The sequence below is a fragment of the Saccopteryx leptura genome, chromosome 6, assembly GCF_036850995.1.
Source record: "Saccopteryx leptura isolate mSacLep1 chromosome 6, mSacLep1_pri_phased_curated, whole genome shotgun sequence".
Classification (NCBI taxonomy): domain Eukaryota; kingdom Metazoa; phylum Chordata; class Mammalia; order Chiroptera; family Emballonuridae; genus Saccopteryx; species Saccopteryx leptura.
In genome coordinates this window covers 155,234,525-155,256,296 of record NC_089508.1, presented here as the reverse complement: position 1 = coordinate 155,256,296, position 21,772 = coordinate 155,234,525, and the positions used below count along the sequence as shown (strand labels likewise).

The 21,772-nt window shown below is 44.9% G+C and overlaps 1 protein-coding gene across 1 annotated transcript in view; it reads right to left on the bottom strand.

The window, feature by feature from the left end:
• GFPT2 (glutamine-fructose-6-phosphate transaminase 2) overlaps positions 1–21,572 on the bottom strand; it is a 58,716-nt gene extending 37,144 nt beyond the window's left edge. The window contains exons 1-4 of the mRNA XM_066343549.1: positions 21,490–21,572; positions 9,668–9,775; positions 8,783–8,881; positions 7,785–7,910 (exon numbers count right to left, since the gene is read on the bottom strand). Of these exons, the coding sequence (XP_066199646.1) occupies positions 7,785–7,910; positions 8,783–8,881; positions 9,668–9,775; positions 21,490–21,496 (340 nt within the window). The 5' untranslated portion in view covers positions 21,497–21,572. The remainder of the gene's footprint in view (positions 1–7,784; positions 7,911–8,782; positions 8,882–9,667; positions 9,776–21,489) is intronic.
• Positions 21,573–21,772: the final 200 nt, after the last annotated feature.

Sequence of the window (21,772 nt, the reverse complement as noted above, 5' to 3'; positions counted from 1 at the left end):
GAAAAATTATATGCCACCAAATACAACAATCTAGAAGAAATGGATAAATTCCTAGAACAATACAACCTTCCTAGACTGAGTCATGAAGAAGCGGAAAGCCTAAACAGACCAATCAGCAGGGAGGAAATAGAAAAAACTATTAAAAACCTCCCCAAAAATAAAAGTCCAGGCCCAGACGGTTATACTAGTGAATTCTATCAAACATTCAAAGAAGACTTGGTTCCTATTCTACTCAAAGTCTTCCAAAAAATTGAAGAAGAAGCAATACTTCCAAACACATTTTATGAGGCCAACATAACCCTCATACCAAAACGTGGCAAGGATGGCACAAAGAAAGAAAACTACAGACCAATATCTCTAATGAATACAGATGCTAAAATACTAAACAAAATACTGGCAAACCGAATACAACAACATATTAAAAAAATAATACATCATGATCAAGTGGGATTCATCCCAGAATCTCAAGGATGGTTCAACATACGCAAAACGGTTAACGTAATACACCATATCAACAAAACAAAGAACAAAAACCACATGATCTTATCAATAGATGCAGAAAAGGCTTTTGATAAAATACAACACAATTTTATGTTTAAGACTCTCAACAAAATGGGTATAGAAGGAAAATATCTCAACTTGATAAAGGCCATATATGATAAACCATCAGCCAACATCATATTAAACGGCATAAAACTGAGGACTTTCTACCTTAAATCAGGAACAAGACAGGGTTGTCTACTCTCTCCACTCTTATTTAACGTGGTGCTAGAAATTCTGGCCAGAGCAATCAGACAAGACAAAGAAATAAAAGGCATCCATATCGGAAAAGAAGAAGTAAAGGTATCACTTTTTGCTGATGATATGATCTTATACATCGAAAACCCGAAGGACTCCACAAAAAGATTATTAGAAACAATACAGTAAGGTCACAGGATACAAAATTAACATACAAAAGTCCATAGCCTTTCTATATGCCAACAATGAAATATTAGAAAACGAACTCAAAAAAATAATCCCCTTCACGATTGCAACAAAAAAAATAAAATACCTAGGAATAAACATAACAAAGAATGTAAAGGACCTATATAACGAAAACTACAAGGCATTATTAAGAGAAATAGAAAAAGACACAATGAGATGGAAAAATATTCCTTGTTCTTGGATAGGAAGAATAAATATAATTAAAATGGCCATATTACCCAAAGCAATATATAAATTTAATGCAATTCCCATCAAAATTCCTATGAGATTTTTTAAAGAAATGGAACAAAAAATCATCAGATTTATATGGAACTATAAAAAACCCCGAATAGCCAAAACAATCCTAAGGAAAAAGAATGAAGCTGGGGGCATTACAATACCTGACTTTAAACTATATTATAGGGCCACGATAATCAAAACAGCATGGTATTGGCAGAAAAATAGACACTCAGACCAATGGAACAGAATAGAAAGCCCAGAAATAAAACCACATATATATGGTCAAATAATCTTTGATAAAGGGGCCAACAACACACAATGGAGAAAAGAAAGCCTCTTCAACAAATGGTGTTGGGAAAACTGGAAAGCCACATGCAAAAGAATGAAACTCGACTACAGCCTGTCCCCGTGTACTAAAATTAACTCAAAATGGATCAAAGACCTAAATATAAGACCTGAAACAATAAAGTACATAGAAGAAGACATAGGTACTAAAATCATGGACCTGGGTTTTAAAGAACATTTTATGAACTTGACTCCAATGGCAAGAGAAGTGAAGGCAAAGATAAATGAATGGGACTACATCAGAATAAAAAGTTTTTGCTCAGCAAGAGAAACTGATATCAAAATAAACAGACAGCCAACTAAATGGGAAATGATATTTTCAAACAACAGCTCAGATAAGGGCCTAATATCCAAAATTTACAAAGAACTCATAAAACTCAACAACAAACAAACAAACAATCCAATAAAAAAAATGGGAAGAGGACATGAACAGACACTTCTCCCAGGAAGAAATACAAATGGCCAACAGATATATGAAAAGATGCTCAGCTTCATTAGTTATTAGAGAAATGCAAATCAAAACTACAATGGGTAGATACCACCTCACCCCTGTTAGATTAGCTATTATCAACAAGACGGGTAATAGCAAATGTTGGAGAGGCTGCGGAGAAAAGGGAACTCTCATCCACTGTTGGTGGGAATGTAAAGTAGTACAACCATTATGGAGGAAAGTATGGCGGTTCCTCAAAAAACTGCAAATAGAACTACCTTATGACCCAGCAATCCCTCTACTGGATATATACCCCAAAACCTCAGAAACATTGATACGTAAAGACACATGTAGCCCCATGTTCATTGCAGCACTGTTCACAGTGGCCAAGACATGGAAACAACCAAAAAGCCCTTCAATAGAAGACTGGATAAAGAAGATGTGGCACATATTCACTATGGAATACTACTCAGCCATAAGAAATGATGACATCAGATCATTTACAGCAAAATGGTGGGATCTTGATAACATTATACGGAGTGAAATAAGTAAATCAGAAAAAAACAAGAACTACATGATTCCATACATTGGTGGAACATAAAAACGAGACTAAGAGACATGGACAAGAGTGTGATGGTTACCAGGGGTGGGGGGAGGGAGGACATGGGAGGGAGGGAGGGAGAGAGTTAGGGGGAGGGGGAGGAGCACAGAGAACTAGATAGAGGGAGGCGGAGGACAATCTGACTTTGGGCGAGGGGTATGCAACATAATTTAATGACAAAATAACCTAGACATGTTTTCTTTGAATATATGTACCCTGATTTATTAATGTCATCCCATTATCATTAATAAAAATTTATAAAAAAAAAATAGAATAGCATAAATATTATAAACAATTAAGTGCAATAATTAATGTAATAAAGTTCATTTAGAATCAAAACTAAAAAAAAAAAAAAGAAATAAAAGACATCCAAATTGGAAAAGAAGAAGTAAAACTATCATTATTTGCTGATAATATGATACTGTACATAGAAAACCCTACAGTCTTAGCCAAAATCTTCTAGACCTGATAAATGAATTTGGTAAGATGGCAGGATATAAAATTAATATTCAGAAATCAGTACACCAACAATGAACAGTAAGAAAGAGAAATTTTTATACACCAACAATGAACAGTAAGAAAGAGAAATTAAGAAAAACAATCCCCTTCACTATTGCAACAAAAAAATAAAGTACCTAGGGGTAAATTTAACAAAAGAGGTTAAAGACTTGTACTTGGAAAATTATAAAATATTGATAAATGAAATCACGGAAGATACAAACAAGTGGAAGCATATACTGTGTTCATGGATAGGAAGAATAAACATCATTTAAATGTCTATATTACCCAAAGAAGTTTATAAATTCAATGTAATTCCTATTAAAATACCAATGACATACATCAAAGATATTGAACAAGCCTGACCAGGCAGTGGCGCAGTGGATAGAGCGTTGGACTGAAATGTGGAGGATCCAGGTTTGAGAACCCGAGGTCGCCAGCTTGAGTGCATCATCTGGTTTAAGCAAAGCTCACTAGCTTGGACCCAAGGTTGCTGGCCCAAGCAAGGAGTTACTCGGTCTGCTGTACCTCCGTAGTCATAGCACATATGAGAAAGCAATCAAGGAACAACTACGGTGTTGCAACGAAAAACTAATGATTGATGCTTCTCATCTCTCTCCGTTCCTGTCTGTCTGTCCCTATCTATCCCTCTCTCTGACTCTGTCTCTGTTAAAAAATATATATATAACAAATATTCCAAAAATTTATATGGAACCAAAAAAGAGCACGAATATCCTCAGCAATCTTGAAATAGAAGACTAAAGTGGGTGGTATCACACTACAAGGCCATTGTACTCAGAACAGCTCTCGGTACTGGCATAAGAACAGGCATGTAGATCAATGGAACAGAACAGAGAACCCAGAAATAAACTCACACCTTTATGGATAATTGATATTTGACAAAGGAGGTAAGAGCATACAATGGAGTAAAGACAGTCTCTTTAACAAATGGTGTTGGGAAAATTGGACAGCTACCTGCAAAAAAATGAAACTAGACTACCAACTTACACCATTCACAAAAATAAACTCAAAATGTATAAAAGACTTAAATGTAAGTTGTGAAACCATAAGAATCTTAGAAGAAAACATAAGCAGTAAGCTCTCCGACATCTCTCGCAGTGATATATTTGCTGATTTATCTCCACGGGCAAGTGAAATAAAAGACAGGATAGGGCCCTGGCCGGTTGGCTCAGTGGCAGAACGTCGGCCTGGCGTGCAGGAGTCCCAGGTTCGATTCCCACCCAGAGTACACAGGAGAAGCGCCCATCTGCTTCTCCCCCCCTCCCCCTCTCCTTCCTCTCTGTCTCTCTCTTCCCCTCCCGCAGCCGAGGCTCTATTGGAGCAAAGATGGCCCGGGCGCTGAGGATGGCTCCATGGCCTCTGCCTCAGGCACTTGAATGGCTCTGGATGCAACAGAGCGATGCCCCAGAGGGCATGCCGGGTGGATCCCAGTTGAGCGTATGCAGGAGTCTGACTGCTTCCCCGTTTCCAGCTTCGGAAAAGTGCAAAAGAAAAAAAAAAAAAAAGACAGGATAAACAAATGGAACTACATCAAACTAAAAAGCTTTTGCACAACTAAAGACAACATGAAGAAAATAAAAAAACAAACCACACAGTGGGAGAACATATTTGACAATACTTCTGATAAGGGGTTAATAACCAAAATTTATAAAGAACTTGTAAAACTCAACACCAAGAAGATAAACAATCCAATCAAAAAATGGGCAAAAGAAATGAATAGACATTTCTCCAAAGAGGCCAATAGGCAGACGAAAAAATGTTCACCATCACTAATCATTAGAGAAATGCAAATTAAAACCACAATGAGATATCACCTCACACCAGTCAAAATGGTACTCATTAACAAAACAACACAGAATAAGTGCTGGCAAGGATGTGGAGAAAGGGAACCCTCCTGCACTGCTGGTGGGAATGCAGACTGGTGCAGCCACTGTGGAAAACAGTATGGAGATTCCTCAAAAAATTAAAAATGGAACTGCCTTTTGACCCAGCCATCCCACTTTTAGGAATATAGTCTAAGAATACCAAAACACTGATTCAAAAGAAGAAATGCACCCCCCATATTAATTGCAGCATTGTTTACAATAGCCAAGATCTGGAAACAGCCCAAGTGTCCATCAGTGGACGAGTGGATTAAAAAGCAGTGGTACAAATGCACAATGGAATACTATGGGGCCGTGAAAAAGAAGGAAATATTATTTTTTGTGACAATATGGATGGACCTGGAAACTATTATGCTAAGTGAAATAAGCCAGGCAGAGAAAGAAAAATATCATATGACCTCACTCACTGAGGAATCTAATGAACAATGTGAACTGAGGAACGGAACAGAGGCAGAGGTGGGATCAAACAGACCAAAGGGAAAGTGGACAGAGGGAAAGGGGATGACAGGATGAAATCAGAGAAGGGAAAGAGATTGGTGAAATTATATATACATAACATAGCGTTATAGAGAGCAGGAAAGCAAATCCTAGAGCGAATGGGGGGAGGACGTTGGGGGGAGTGTGGCAAGGGAGATGTTGAGGGAAACTTGGGGGTGGGGGTGATGTATTCGGTGGGACACTTGAATCTATGTAAACAAAATAAGTTAAAATCAATAAAGAAAATAAAGAAAAAACTTTACTTTTACTTTGGCCTGTTGTCTTCTTAGCATTAATTTGTTTCCTAGAATCTGTGTTTACTTTGTGGAAACTAATTTTCTTGTGCAATGTTGATGCTGGGGGCAAGTCTTCCCTACAAGGATGCTCTCCAGCTATCACTGATGAGCTGCTAAAGATATTTTATGAATCTTTCTTACTTCCCATGTTGTTTTATCTTTAATTACTCATCCTGAGTCAGGACAGGCATTTCCCAGTTTGGGTGTGGGTGGAATCTCCTGGGATCCTCCCTGCTATGGGGACACAGACTCATCGTCTGCGCTGAAGTAGGGGTTCGCCTTATCACCTGAATGGGCATGGGGCTATGACTGGGGCGTAATACCTCAGGGCACACGGTCTGGTACAACGTTTCCTTAGCCAAAACTGCTGCTCCAGGGACCAACCCCTGTGTCTAGCTCGGGGTTTGACTGGATATGTGTTCTAGGTCCTTAGCAACATGGGGTCTGCTGCCTCCCTCCTGGGTATAAGGTGCCTGCCCCAGTAGTGGAATGCCCTATGGTCTAGGGCATGGACCAGATCCAGGGAAAAGTCCTCAGCAAAAACCTCACTGCCAGGAACTGAGCACGTGGACACAGATGTAGCCTTGCCCCAGCGCTGCAGTGGCTGCTCTGCTGAGAGAGGTGCAGTGGGCTCTCCTGCTGTCCAGAGGGGGCCTTCCTTTCCCAGCTGGGCAGGGCGAACTACCTTGGGAAACCAGTGTCCACAGGGGGCAAAGGACACTGAGCAGGGAGGTGTGGCTCCCTCCTGTGGCCCGATTTCCAGAAGATTAACTGCAGTGGTTCTTGTTGATCCTCAACTAAGTGCCTACTGACAGCACCCAGAGTTTGTCTGATGTGTCTGATCCTTACTTTGCTATAGGGCTCCACAAGAATCTGCACTATGCCAGGGGATGTTGCAGAGCGGGGTCCCAGCTGACTCCAGGAAACATTATCTCTATTGGACACCTTCCTCCGTCATGCCCAGGTGTGAGCATTTGGTGCTCCTGACCTGACCAGGCCCAACCTAGAGTGGAGACCTCCATGAAGGCCTAAACGATTTCTCAAGCTCTTGCCTGGGCCCTGGGAGGAGTCAAGGGCTATGCTCGTCCCTATCTCACATGCCTACTGTGTCCTATTGCAGGAAGACCAACAACCCTGAGGCTGACCACAGAGTCCCGAAGAGCTACCACCGGGAGCCCCAGATCTACCAATCTACCCCACGAAAGGGGGTGGGGCATGATTTAAAAGAACCATGGCATGGAGAACTGTCCTGAAGGACCAGGCAAGTGCTGAGGACCCATGAGCTCGGCTTGGCACATGGTGGGGTCAGTTGGGAGAACTGGGGAGCCTACAGCCCACCAAAGATGGTCTGGTGTCCCTATGAGATTGCTATGAGCAGTGGTGGGTCCCTGCTCTGTGACCTTGGCCTGTCAGTGGAAGTCTGAAGTTCTGTGAGCCAGTTACCATACCTTCTAGTTTGTCAAGGGGTGCCAGAAGGCTGGACTTTCCCACACAATCATCCTCATTTTTCATAAATGCCAACCAAGTCACACGGAGGGTCCTGCTGCTGGGAGGAGCTCTTGGGCTGCCAGCTGTAGCCTCTCCTCCAAACCTCAAGCCCTCAGTGCAGGGGCCAGTTTAGAGCAGGCACCTAAGCCTCAGTGAGCCGTGCCCAGGACTGCGCTCTTCCACAGCAGGGTGCGTTTAGGGATGAGGACGAAACCCTATCTTTCCTCAAGGGCCCGGTCCTCCAGGACACTTCAGTCCTTTGTTTTGGAACAACATCTAGGCCTTTCACCCACTCATGATGCCAAGTCCCCTCAGGCTGGGTTCCCAAGAGCCAGAGGTACTCTCAGGAGTGCCTTCACTTTCCTGTGGGTGCCTGGTGGAATCAGCTGAATTTGCCTCCTATCTGGGGCTGGTGCCACCAGTTGGATCCTTGGGGATGACAGGGTGGTTGAGAAGCCCTCTGGCAGTGGGCGTGGATCAACCTGGCATGGGTCAGGGCCAGGCAGAACCCTCAGGACAGGGAGTAGGGCCTTGATACATACCATTGCCTTTGTCTGACCGCTGCGGGTGGCTGTTGACAGCACTGGGAACCCCATGGGTGGCCCAGCGTGTGTGCGCAATGCCAAAGTGGGTCTCAAACTCCACCTCTAAGTCCATGCTGTCTTGCTCTAGACGAAAGAAAAATCCCTTTGACACAGTACTGACATGCGGAGGTGGAATCACTACACAGAGACCCATCAGCACACCCTACGAGCCGTGGCACAGGGCCCTGCCCCTCCTGGTGTTGCTGCCAGACCCCTTATTGTTTCATAGTACTTATTAGTAACCTAACTCACTTAATTGAAATAAACTTACTTTAAAAAGAAAATTATATATCACTACTACAAGTAGAAAAAAGCAGTATCACTTGCCAGAAAAATTTAAAAAATACGTAAGTACCAATTTTTTTTTTTTTTTTTTTTGCATTTTTCTGAAGTTGGAAACGGGGAGGCAGTCAGACAGACTCCCGCATGTGCCAGACCAGGATCCACCCGGCATGACCACCAGGGGGCGATGCTCTGCCCATCTGGGGCATTGCTCCATCACAACCAGAGCCATTCTAGCGCCTGAGGCAGAGGCCACGGAGCCATCCTCAGCGCCCGGGCCAACTTTGCTCCAATGGAGCCTTGGCTGCAGGAGGGGAAGAGAGAGACAGAGAGGAAGGAGAGGGGTAGGGGTGGAGAAGCAGATGGGCGCTTCTCCTGTATGCCCTGGCCAGGAATCGAACCCGGGACTGCTGCACGCCAGGCCGATGCTCTACCACTGAGCCAACCGGCCAGGGCCCCAATTTTTTTAAAAAAATACCATTTATTCATGCACCACCACCTAAAAGAAACCATCCCGTACTTTGGGAAACAGTTTTACAGCGTGGGCTTAATCCTCCTTCTGTTTATCCACGCTCAGACAAGTCAGTTTTTGTTTCAAATACTGTCGGGAAAAAGAGGTTTCCAAGTGACCCACGCTGTGCTCACCGCTCTGAAGAGGCGTGTTTCCCACTTACTGTAAAGTTCTTCATCAAGAGCCTTGACGTTTCCCCTTTTCTTGACCAGCTGGATATGTCTTTCTTTGACTTCATTATTATTTCCATCGATTGCCACACCTGTAGGCAAACATGATTTTCTGTATTGGAAGTTAGGGTTTGTCTCGCAGACTTTGTTACAGGGCACCATCCAGGGTGAGGGCTGCATTTATTAGTTTTGGCTCCCCAGAAATGTCGCTTAATTGACTTGGAAAGAGGAGGTTGTAACTGTGGCAACACTTAACAGCCAGCAGGCAATGTGTGCCTGGACCCCGGCAGTTACTGGGGGAGGCCCTTGGGAGCTGTGGGGACAGGTACCACAGCGGCCACCAGTGAGGGCGGTGGGCACCTTGCAGTTTCAGCTGGTGCCTCTGCTGTCAGCATCTCCTTAGCCTTTCACAGGGCCGCCTGCCTCTGCTAAGCACTGACAGGCATGTAGAATGATCTGACTCTCTCTCTTCTGAGGCAGGTTAATTAAAAACAGAGGAACAGACTAAATGTCCACCAGTCAGGCAGCTGGCAAAGTAAACTCGGAGACAGTCGCCCAGCAGATTATGCAGTCACTTAGGAAGATCGTTAGGAGGAATTTAGGATAATGGAAAATGTTGAGATAAGTGGAAGAAATATAAAATACAAAATTCTATAATTATGATTAGGTAAAAATAAAAATCTCTATGCATCACACCTCCACCCTCACCCCGAGACCACCCTAACAATGACTAGAAGAGGGACACAAAGATACCAATAAGATACCAATTGGGGTACTCTGGATGAGACTTCTTTTACCCTGGTTTATTCTCTTGACTATCTATAGTTTTCAAATGTAACAAACTGTTCATTTCTGTGGCGGATGCCTGCAGGGCTTACCTGCCGAGTCATAGCCTCTGTACTCAAGCCGCTGCAGGCCCTTGATGAGGGTTTCAAAAATCTCCTTTCTGGTCCTGGGGACTCTGTAGTTCATGTAGGCAAAGATTCCTGTTAAAAGAGGGAGATACTACACGTTTACTAAACACTGGATTGTGTTTAGAACATGGTCTGGGCCTGTGGCCGCAGGCAGCACCCCGGAGTGCAGCCAGGCTGCACACAGAGGAACAGTCACGCTCTCCTCCTGCTTTGGGAAGGGTGTCATCCCTTCCTCTGTGACAAAAAGACTTATGCAGCAGGTGAAGAACACCTGCACACCTCTTGGACTTGCCATTCCACCAAGGAGAAGCTTTCCATGGATGGAGGAGATGAGGCTTTCACTGCAACATTTATAACAGCAAATAGCAACAAAACAACCCAACAACCCGTGGACATCTGGGAGTTCCCACCTACGTGGACTCCTGGGCTGGCACAGACTACACCTGGGAAAAGTCATACAGAGGCCACAGCAGCCTCCTGTAGTAGGAGAGAACGGGCCCTGTGGCCTTTGCTCCACTTTCCACTCAGCCCCGCTGCTTGGATCAATCAGCACCACTTGACAACAGCAAGAGTAAAACCATCTTTTGGCCCCTAGAGAATCCTTATCTTTCAGGGAGGACCACAAGCCAAGAAGATTTTGTTTGGCTTTATTTTCTGTATTCCTATTGCAACATAATATTGTCCTAAATAGGAAGTAACAGTTGTCATGCTGGGTCTTTCCAAATTCCTCCACAGACTCTTGGTCTGTCTCTATCTTGCCCTGTGAGTGTCCCATCTGGTCATCCTTGTCTTGCATCCTCCTACCCTCCTCAAAGCTCAGTTCCAACCCCACCTCTCAGGGCGGGCTTGTCTAGGCCCTGGCTCTTACACTCACAGGAAATGTGCTCTGAAATGTCCCAGTGCTCTGAAATCCTGGGACATCAATGTACCCTGACAGGGACACAGGCTGGCACTGCTATCTTTATTACTGTATCTCAGCACATGGCCCTTGTTCAATAACTGTGGAATAGAGCAACCCTGAATCTGTATTAATTAGGGAAGCAATAGTATGGATCATGAAAGTTACTGGGCTTCAGGCATATTTGTAGTACCTCATCTTATTGAGAACTTACCATGTGTCAGACACTGGGCCAAGCATTCCTACACAGATGTCAATTAAAGCTCATTGCAGACTTAGAAGCCTGGAAGGCTATGACTGGGCCAGAATCAGGAAGACAACCGAGGAGACCTGACTTTAAGACTTAAATGTTCCCAGCACTGGACTGCACTGCCTCAGGGATAGGTAGAGTTAAAAGGTTTATTTTCCCAATTTTAACTTTGGGAAAGATGATACCTACTAAAAAGGGTTTCTGGTGGCTAACTGGGGTCAAATTAAAAATAAATAAAACAGAGCCTAGTAGTCATTTCCAAACAGGGGCCTCTCGTGCAAGCTGCAGTTCAGAAAGTAGCTTGCACTGAACTGCCTGCCTGCACTGTGCTCTTACTGGCTGTGCCAACCCTTATAAAGGAGTTCCTGGAATCATATTTCAACCAATAGGACTGAGGCTTTCCCCTTCCAATCAGAGCTGTGCAGCTATATCGCCATTAGCATCTTCAACAACCAATCAGAGCAGCTCCGTTCTGATGAGTCAGGACAGTGTTTTTTGGACCATTAAAGTTCCAAGGATTTAGAGTTCCTTCTTGCATGAGGATGGACCAATCAGAGACTGGGGCAGAGTCTTCTGTCTATATAAGCCAGCTCCCCTCTGGCTCCAAGAGGGCACTTTTCCTTTTCAACTGAAGACTGAAGACCAAGTTTCCTGGCTGGAGCTGAAATACCAAACTGTCCCACTAGACCAGAGCTGAGCAGAACAAAGTAGACTGGCTCAGATTTGTGGAGCAGAGCAGGCAGACCAGAGTAGAACTGTCTAGCCAGAGACAGACCTTGCCCCAAGGCTGCCTCCCAGGACCACCTCACGCTGCGCTGTTACATAATTGCGCTGTAATATTATTCAGCTGTTCCACAGCTGTGCTGTATCACAATTGTGCTGTCTGTACTAAATAAAATTTTCTTCATTGCACTCCAAATTAGGGATTCTGTTGGCATTGAATTGGTGCCAATGACCATTGGTTGACACTTTTTTATTTATTTTCCCAATATTTTTCTGGGATGACAAAAAAATCTGACCAAAATTAAAAACCTGCCAGATATCTGCACCCCCATGTTCACTGCAGCACTGTTCAACATAGTCAAGACATTGTAAACGCCCATTGATGAATGGATAAAAAAAATGTGGTACATACAGTGTGTCTGTAAAGTCATGGTGCACTTTTGACCGGTCACAGGAAAGCAACAAAAGACGACAGAAATGTGAAATCTGTACCAAATAAAAGGAAAACCCTCCCAGTTTCTGTAGGGTGATGTGGCAGCATGTGCACATGTGCAGATGACGTAACACCGTGTATACAGCGGAGCAGCCCACGGCCATGCCAGTCGAGATGTGGACAGTACAGAGGAAAGTTCAGTGTGTTCTGTGGCTTGCTAAATTCGAATCCGTGACCAAAGTGCAACATAAATATCGGCTCATTTATAACGAAGCGCCACCACATAGGAATAACATTACTCGGTGGGATAAGCAGTTGAAGGAAACCGGCAGTTTGGTGGAGAAACCCCATTCTGGTAGGCCACCAGTCAGTGACGAGTCTGTAGAGGCTATATGGATAGCTACCTAAGGAGCCCTAAAAAATCTGTGTGTGAGCCCACATCGAACTGCACTGAATAGGTCTGAAACTGGGAGAGTTTTCCTTTCATTTGGTGCAGATTTCACATTTCTATCATCTTTTGTTGCTTTCCTGTGACAGGTCAAAAGTGCACAATGACTTTACAGACACACTATATATACAATGGAATATTACTGAGACATAAAAAGAAAAAAATTCTGCCATTTGTGACAACATGGATGGACACTGAAAGTATAATGCTAAGTGAAACTAATTAGAGAAAGACAAATACTCTATGATTTCACATGTATATGGAATCTGAAAAAACCAAACTCATGGATACAGAGATCAGATTGGTGATTGCCAGAGGTGGGAGTGGGTAAAGGTGGTCAAAAGATATAAATCTCTAGTTCTAAGATAAATAAGTCCTGGAGATGTAATGTACAACATGGTAATTATAGTTAATACTTCACTATACATTTCCAAGTTGCTGAAAGAGTAGCTCTTAAAAGTTCTAATAAGGAAAAAAATCTTAACTATGTTAGGTGATGAATGTTAAGTAATCACAATGTGGTAATTATTTTGATGACTTCAGAAAGGATTATCTACCCGAGGGCTACCTGAAGCTACTAGAGGGCTGAAAAACCAACTGTAATATCTCCAGTTGTTGATTTAAGTCAATATGGTATATCCGAATGAATGATTAAATTTCAACTAAATGAGTGTTATATGTCTAAGCAGTTAAGTACGGTCAAATCACATGAACATTTAAATTGCTAAAATTCATCTAGACACACTCAGTCAAAAATAGGTGATAAAATTAAACAGTACTAAAATATTTTGCATTTTTATGTACTGTACATTACTGTGCACAGAATATATTTTCACACATATCTTAAGGGACAGAGTTTATATTTAAAAACATGCACACTGTGCTTTCTGAGCAGTTACAGATGTTTTCTGTTAAAAAACGGCCACGGGTAATTTTGACAGTCTGCTATTTTTGTCTCCCCGGCTGACTGGAGCTCAGGTGAGAGGTGCAGAATATAAGGGCTGTGTGTGCAGTTCGGATGCTTCCCCAACAAAAGTGCTTGCTGAGCTTCTCAGGAGCTCACCCTCTGCCCTACACTTCAAACCTGAACACAGCTGGGCAGGGGATGTATCGTAATTTCACTTAGAGAAAAATGGTAATTATCTTTTAATATAAACATTTTAAAAATGTTAAGAGCTTTATTGGGATACAGGTCACATACCATACTGGTTTCCTATTTAAAACTGAAGACACTATGGTTTGCCTGACCAGGCGGTGGCGCAGTGGATAGAGCATCGGACTGGGATGCCGAGGACCCAGGTTCGAGACCCTGAGCTCGCCAGCTTGAGCGTGGGCTCATCTGGTTTGAGCAAAAGCTCACCAGCTCGGGTCCAAGGTTGCTGGCTCGAGCAAGAGGTTACTCTGACTGCTGAAGGCCTACAGTCAAGGCACATATGAGAAGGCAATCAATGAACAACTAAGGTGTCGCAATGAAAACAAAAAAAAAGACACTGGCTCGAGCAAGGGGTTACTCTGACTGCTGAAGGCCTACAGTCAAGGCACATATGAGAAGCAATCAATGAACAACTAAGGTGTCGCAATGAAAAAAAAAAAAGACATTATGGTTTTTTAGCATATTCACAGAGTTGTACAACTATCAGTGTAATCTATGTTTAGGTGAAACTTTGTGTACCATTGCCAACAGATATATGAAAAGATGCTCAGCTTCATTAGTTATTAGAGAAATGCAAATCAAAACTACAATGAGATACCACCTCACCCCTGTTAGATTAGCTATTATCAACAAGACGGGTAATAGCAAATGTTGGAGAGGCTGCGGAGAAAAGGGAACTCTCATCCACTGTTGGTGGGAATGTAAAGTAGTACAACCATTATGGAGGAAAGTATGGTGGTTCCTCAAAAAACTGAAAATAGAACTACCTTATGACCCAGCAATCCCTCTACTGGATATATACCCCCAAAACTCAGAAACATTGATATGTAAAGACACATGTAGCCCCATGTTCATTGCAGCACTGTTCACAGTGGCCAAGACATGGAATCAACCAAAAAGCCCTTCAAAGAAGACTGGATAAAGAAGATGTGGCACATATACACTATGGAATACTACTCAGCCATAAGAAATGATGACATCAGATCATTTACAGCAAAATGGTGGGATCTTGATAACATTATACGGAGTGAAATAAATAAATCAGAAAAAAACAAGAACTACATGATTCCATACATTGGTGGAACATAAAAATGAGACTAAGAGACATGGACAAGAGTGTGGTGGTTACCAGGGGTGGGGGGAGGGAGGACGCAGGAGGGAAGGAGGGAGAGAGTTAGGGGGAGGGGGAGGGGCACAGAGAAAACTAGATAGAGGGTGACGGAGGACAATCTGACTCTGGGCGAGGGGTATGCAACATAATTTAATGACAAGATAACCTAGACATGTTTTCTTTGAATATATGTACCCTGATTTATTAATGTCATCCCATTAACATTAATAAAAAATTTATTTAAAAAAAAAAAGACACTGGCTCGAGCAAGGGGTTACTCTGACTGCTGAAGGCCTACAGTCAAGGCACATATGAGAAGGCAATCAATGAACAACTAAGGTGTCGCAATGAAAAAAAAAAGACATTATGGTTTTTTAGCATATTCACAGAGTTGTACAACTATCAGTATAATCTATGTTTAGATGAAACTTTGTGTACCATTAACGTTTCTTTAAAAATTCAGAAAGTTCACTGGGGTGACATGATCAAATTCCAATCACTTATAAAGACCACCTAGCTCTGGAAGATGGTTACATGAAGGAAGGAGCAACTCAGATCATTTCTGAAGATCATTTTTAAGCTATGGATCTTTGCTGGCCTTCTAGAAATTGTTCTAGAATTACCCCTGCACCTCAAGAAGGGGAGCTGAAAGACACTGCAGATGGCTCAGAGGCCCATGCACCAACTCTGGAAAGGCTCTACATCTGATGCATTTACAAGAGCGCTCCATGACACTGCTCCCCTGTTCTCCCTGGCGCTTCCCTCCTTCTGGGCCAAACTCCACTCTGAACTCACGGCAGGCCCGTATGTTCTTCAACAGAGCTCTGGCTCTCAGACCCAGAACAGCCTCCTTGTTGGGGGTGGGGGTTGCCACCACAGCCCCCTGTGGGCTGGGACAGTTAAAGTGTCCTTGTCCTTGGGATCACCAGCTGTGTCCACACCTAGTTGGGAGTCTCAGCAGCAAAGAGGGCACTATTTGAAAGATTACTGCCAAGGATTGGTTTTTGAGGTCTTTGCACAAGGAACCATTAATATAATTTTCAACATAAACTCTCTGGCATGCCGACTTCTATTCAGTAAGTCTTTTCATTAACTAAGCACAGCATCTATCCCCTCACAGCTCACCCTCTTGACTGTCCCTGCCCTCTATTGTGATGAAGTGAATAAACAAGCCTTTTTACACCGTGCTCTTGCTGTTTTTTAAACATAATGAAATAAAGCTGCCTTCCCGGGAATTTCTCAGTGCTATTAACATCAGAATCCCTTCCCTGCTAAAATCCCTTCTGTCTATAATAAAAACTACTATGAGAATCCATTTTTTACCTATGAGATCAGTAAAGATCAGTTTGACAGTAAGTGAGAGTTTAAATTTGTGCACCCTCTTGGGAAGGCAATTTGACAATCTCTCAAAATTAAAAGGTGCACATCTGCTGACCAGAGCTGTTGTAGCTGTTGTACTTTTAGGACTGTCTCCAACAGATATCTCTGCAGAGACACCAGTGTGCTTCCATGAAAGCAGCTGCTCTGTGCTGTCTGTGGTGGCTGAGGACCAGGACAGCCTGATGCCTGGTATGAGTGTATGTGTATGAGAGTGTACGTATGTGAGTGTGTATGTGTGTGAGTGTGTACGTGTGTAGCATGCCGGGGTAGGTAAGGCTATCTACTCTTCTGGGTGAGGCCCCAGGAAGGGGAGGCTACTGGGCTAAGCGCAAGGGCTGCAGAGGAGGCTGCAGGCTCTCTGGTGGTCCAGTCTTCACTCACACAGACTGGGGAGTGCTACTGTTTTCATGAAGTGGGGAAAATTCCTCCTGCATCCTCTCAAAAAGAGAGCAAAGGTCCCACAAGTGGGGGGGAGGGGTCTTATACAGTGGCTCAGGGTCAAGAGGGGGTTGGCCCCTCTAGGGACAGCCTTGCACTGCCCCAGGCCTCCTTGGGACTCCAGGGGTTAACATTAGGGCCCCACTGGAATCCCTAAGATAACAGGAGACTGCTTCCTGTAGTAAGCATGGGCAAGGCATTTCTATTTTTAATATAAAAGCTCTTAGTGTCTTTGTCAGGTTAGGATTTCACCAACATCAAAGGGGAAGCAACATATACTTTAAAATGTAAAGAAAAAAAAAATAGAGGTCTTGTTTAAACTGCCAAAATTTGGTTATAAAAAAAGCCAGACTTTATTTTCAGTGAGAGAAATACTTCCGTTGCAAATGAAAAAGCAGATAATCAGATTAAATTGCTTAACTGTTTGCGCACTGAATTAATCTTCAAAATTTTTTCCCGAGTGTTTGAACAAAAGGGTGAGCTCTCCCCTGAGTCACGTCATCTCCCTGGACTGCTGTTTCCTCAGCTGAGCCCAGGCACGAGACTCCGTGAACTCCTGACAAGTTCCCTGAAAACCGCTATACAAGCAACAGACTGTGTGTGGGCATCCTGGCCCCACTTGATTCTGGGAGATAAAACTATGCCTGCTTCTTGCAGGGAAAAGATAAGTGGGAAGGGTATGTACATGTTTGAAGGGCAAGGTGCTGTGACAGCCACATTTATGACACAGAGACAAACTATTTGGTCAAACTGCGTATGTTATACCATTCCAGTGAAGGACAGGGTGTTTAACAGATGCCTAGGCTCACTTTCTGACAGTGCTGTGCCTGGTGGACTTGGGGACAGGTGGAGGGGGCAGGGTCCCGACAATGTCTCTGTGGCCGTGGTTTGAGCATCTGGAATTGGCAGCCCTCTGCTATTCTTGGGAAAGGCACTTGAAAGCAAGAACCCAACTGTTGCAGGTTGATTAATGCCCTCCAAAGACATCAGGTCCTAATTGCTAGCATCTCTATATGAAATTTTATATAAAAAAGGTCTTTAAAGATGTGATTAGGGTAAGGATATTAAGATAGAAGAGTATCCTGAATTATCTGGTTGGGTTCTAAATAGAGTCACAAGTGTCCTTATAAAGAGGGAAATTCCACCTGCAAGACAAGGTGGTGGTTTCACCACAGAGGCAGAGACTGGAGTGAGTAACCACAAGCCAAGGAAAGCTGGTAGCCACCAGAAGCTGGAAGAGATAAGGAACAGATTCTCCCTTAGAGCTTCCAGAGGAAGTGGGGCTCTGCTGACAGCTTGCTTTTGGCCCAGTAAAACTGATTTCTTAACTTCTAGTCTCCATATCTGTGAGAGAATAAATTTATGTTGCTTTAAACCAGCAACTGTTGTTTTTAAATATATATATATATATATATATTTTTTTTTTTTTAAGTGAAAGGAAGGGAGAGAGAGACAGACTCCTGCATGAGCCCCAAACAGAATCTACCCAGCAACCCCTGTCTGCGCCCAATGCTTGAATCAACCAAGCTATCCTCAGCAATTGGGGCCACGCTCAAACCAATTGAGCCACTGGCTACGAGAGAGGAAAAAAGAGATAGAAGGGGGAGCGGGAGGGGAAGAGAAGCAGATGGTCGCTTATCCTGTGTGTTCTAACTAGGAGTTGAACCTAGGACATCCATATGCCAGGCCAATGCTCTATCCACTGAGCCAACTGGCCAGGACCTAACCAGCACGTTTGTGGTAATTTGTCCAGCAGCCAGAGGAAACTAACATACTAAACAAGATAAAAGATGATAAATTCAAGGCAAGGGCTTTACCTTTTAGCAAAAACTAAGAATTCACCAATTCTCCATAACCAAGTCTTTTTTTCCCCCCTCAGCAGTGAAGGACAAGACTTAAGAATTAATGGCTAGGAACTGAAATCCTTTTAAGTCAGCCAGCACTCCATGCGTGCATGCTCCATGCTGCCATGACCCTGCACATGCTACAACCCTTGTCCTGGCATACCAGTCTGTCACTCTTTCTTTTCTGTGGAGCTCTTTTTGAATTGAAGCTAGTCCTTTATGGTAGTGCCCCTGGTATCCCCTCTCTGCCTGGGCCAGTCGGCGCTCCCTACCTCCACCATGCTGGAGTCCCAAGCTCAGACTGCATGGACACCATCTGCGGGGTGGGAGCTGGGAGAGTTAAGGAGCTTGCACCTCCCCCCCTTAAGGGTCACTGTGCACTAGTCAGAAAGATAAACTCAGGATTGCTCACCTCTAAATTTTTTAAAGAGAAGTAGAAAAGTCCACCTTCTCATGTGAAATCTTCCCAATTTTATAATTTGGTAACTAATTTTAAAAATGAAGTTTAAGTCCTGTGCACCAAAGAGAGAGAGGTCTACCTGCTGGTTTGGCACTGGGCTGCCAGGCTGTGGCTCATCCCGAGGTCTGCCTCTGTGATGGCATTTACCTCAGGAGCTCCCTGGTTCCTGCTCAGTGACCCGCCTCTGAATTCCCCCTTCAAATGCCTATCCCTTATCCAAGGGGGGGGGGATCATGCCCATGAGGCCCCAGGGCCTGGAAAACACAGGGTCTCAGCCAGTAGTGGCTGAGTGAAGAAGGAAGGAAGGAGGGAACGGAGGTAGGGAGGAACTATAGTAACCTATCCATTGGCAAAAAGCCAGCAAAATGCCAGCAACTCTCAGATGTAAACAAAACCACCATGAATTTCTAGCTGCCATTTCAACTACATGCTCAATGCACTGAAAGCTTTGAGGGTCATCTGCTTAGTGTGTGGGGGACCAAGTAGTATTGGGACTAGCTGTCTGTGGGAGAAGCAGTGAAGAGAAGGGACAGGCAGGGCCAGTCTGAGCATGGTCATCAGCACCTACCAAGGAAAGGCCATGAGTGGGACTCCTGCTGATCTTTGTGGGAACATCCCAGAAATAGCAGATCTCAGCATGGCCACTGCCAACCCAGAGAAAAGAGCTCAAACCACTCCTGCTCAGACAAGGTGTGTGGAGACCTCTCTGAGCCTCAATTTCCCCAAATGTAAGGTGAAGAGCGTAAGTCGTTATTTCCAGGTGCATCTTGGCAATTTTGCAGTATCCTTGTACCAATGATTTTCTGTAGAATTGACTGTATTTTGAAAACTTAAATGGATTCATTACAAAAAAAAAAAAAAACGTAGAAGGAAAAGCAGCATCATTTGCCATTCATACACAAACCATAATGCAAAGAAACCAGTCTGTCCGAGTGTAGCCAGCTGCTGCTGTGAGCTCTGAGTGGGGAGCTTCCTCTGTGCTAGGCGGGTGTCAGAGAGATGTAAAAGACACAGGAGCACCCAGCTGAGACATTCTCCTGGCTACTGGAAAAGCAAATAACTTTATCATGTGGGAATTCCACAGTGGCTCCCTAACTTCCCTGAGGGTTGCAGGGTGGGGTGTGCTGGCGTGGTGCTCTCATGTAAGGACACAGGTAGTTTGGACTTCACATTCATCTTTTTCCCCAGCAGACAAAACATGTAGCATTTTTAAAAAGCAGAACAAAACTTGTGATTTTGAGAGTTGAACAAGGTAGAGCCTCCCCCCACCCAGGACTCAGAAAGAAAAACAGGGAGAAAAGTGGATGCAAGTTATGAATCAGGATGGAAGGTTAAGCTGTCATGGGGGTGGAGGGCATTGGAAGAGGAAGGACAGTAGCTCTGGCACTGGAGAACAGATCCTCCTAGTGCCAGGGTCTTGGTACACTAGTTTGTTCTCAGGTCACCAGTTGGCCAAGGGCCTTGAATGCCACACCGATGGATTTAGAACCTGATGGTGACAAAACTACCACCTTTGCCTCGTCTCTCTCCCCAGAATTGCCCACAGACAGCTCTACAAATTACAGATGATGCTGGGAGTCCCTAGACTTCAGTGGAGGCTTCAGGAATTGAAACTGATACCTCCTCGGCCTGGGGAAGGTAACAACCCAATGTCTGCTCCTTGGTTGGTTGTTCCTTTTTCACTTTTTTCAGAAGAGTCTGGTCTCAGAACAAGGTCTGTACAGACTTTGGCCCAAGGCTCAGGCTGGCACACCGCACCCCGCAGCCCTCCGCGAAGTGAAACAGAGGCCTTTCATGGCTTCAAAAGTTCCACCAGGTCCTCCAGCCACCGGAGGCTGGAATGGGTAACTGAATCCTACTCAAGGAAAAAAAAGGGCACAGTGACCTTTTGTCCCAACAGAAGTTCTCAGCTCTCTCCCCAGCCATGGAGGCGGCACATACAGAGGAGTAAGGGATTGCAGATGTGCACGCAGGGCCGCGGCTGCCCTCCCCAAGGCAGAGCTACATCGCCGGACAGATCAGGAAGCCCAGAGCCCGACCCCTTCCTGGTCCTGGGCTCGCGATCATTGCTACTTCTTCCCCGTGTCTCGCCCAGAGCCCGTTCCAGCAAAGAGGCAGCAACACGGAATCCACACTTCTTGGGACAAGGGGTTCATGTTGGGACGCAAGGAGGGCGCATAGGCCTGTCCCGAGCGCACCAGAGGCTGCTCTCAACACTGCCGCGAGGGCGCATATGGGGTCACTGATGCAAGTATGAATCGGGATGGGCGCGGGGCACCGAGAGCTGATTTGGACACCCCGCGCCGGAGATGCGCGCGGCTGCCTTTGTGGGAGACTCGGGGCAAGCAGAGAAAAGCGCCACTGGATAGGGGATGCGGATTCCACTGTGTTGCAAACGTCCAGGAGCAGGATAGAACCAATTCCCTCCCTTCTGTGTTGACCAAGCCAGGTGGCCCTCACCAATGCAAGACCGGGATTGGGCACTCTCCTCACTCCACCACCCTGGGACACGCCCTCGGGGGCCTAGGTCTATCGACGCCCCTGTCCCGCGACGCTTTCAGGTCCCCGGCAACCCACTCTCGGGCTCAAGCGCTGAGAGGCTGGGGCGCCGGAACTCGTGGCTACCAGGGAGGAGGGGTCGCACTCACCGCACATGGTGGCCGCTGCTCGCGCCCTTCCGGGCTCCCGGCTTTTGCGCTCTGCAAACACTGCACTCAGCGCACGCCTAGCGCTCTCGGACTCTAGCTCCCGCCGCTTGGCCCGGGCCCTTATGGCCAAGATCTCTCCGTCAGGGGCGGGGCCGGGGTGGGGCCGGGGCGGAGCTTCCTCCCCTCCTTGTTCCCCATTGGCCTCAGGTTGTCGTGACAACGGCGGGGACTGGGCCCCCTGGAGTCAAAGAAGGGGACGAGAGGCCGCTGCAGGCGCCAATCC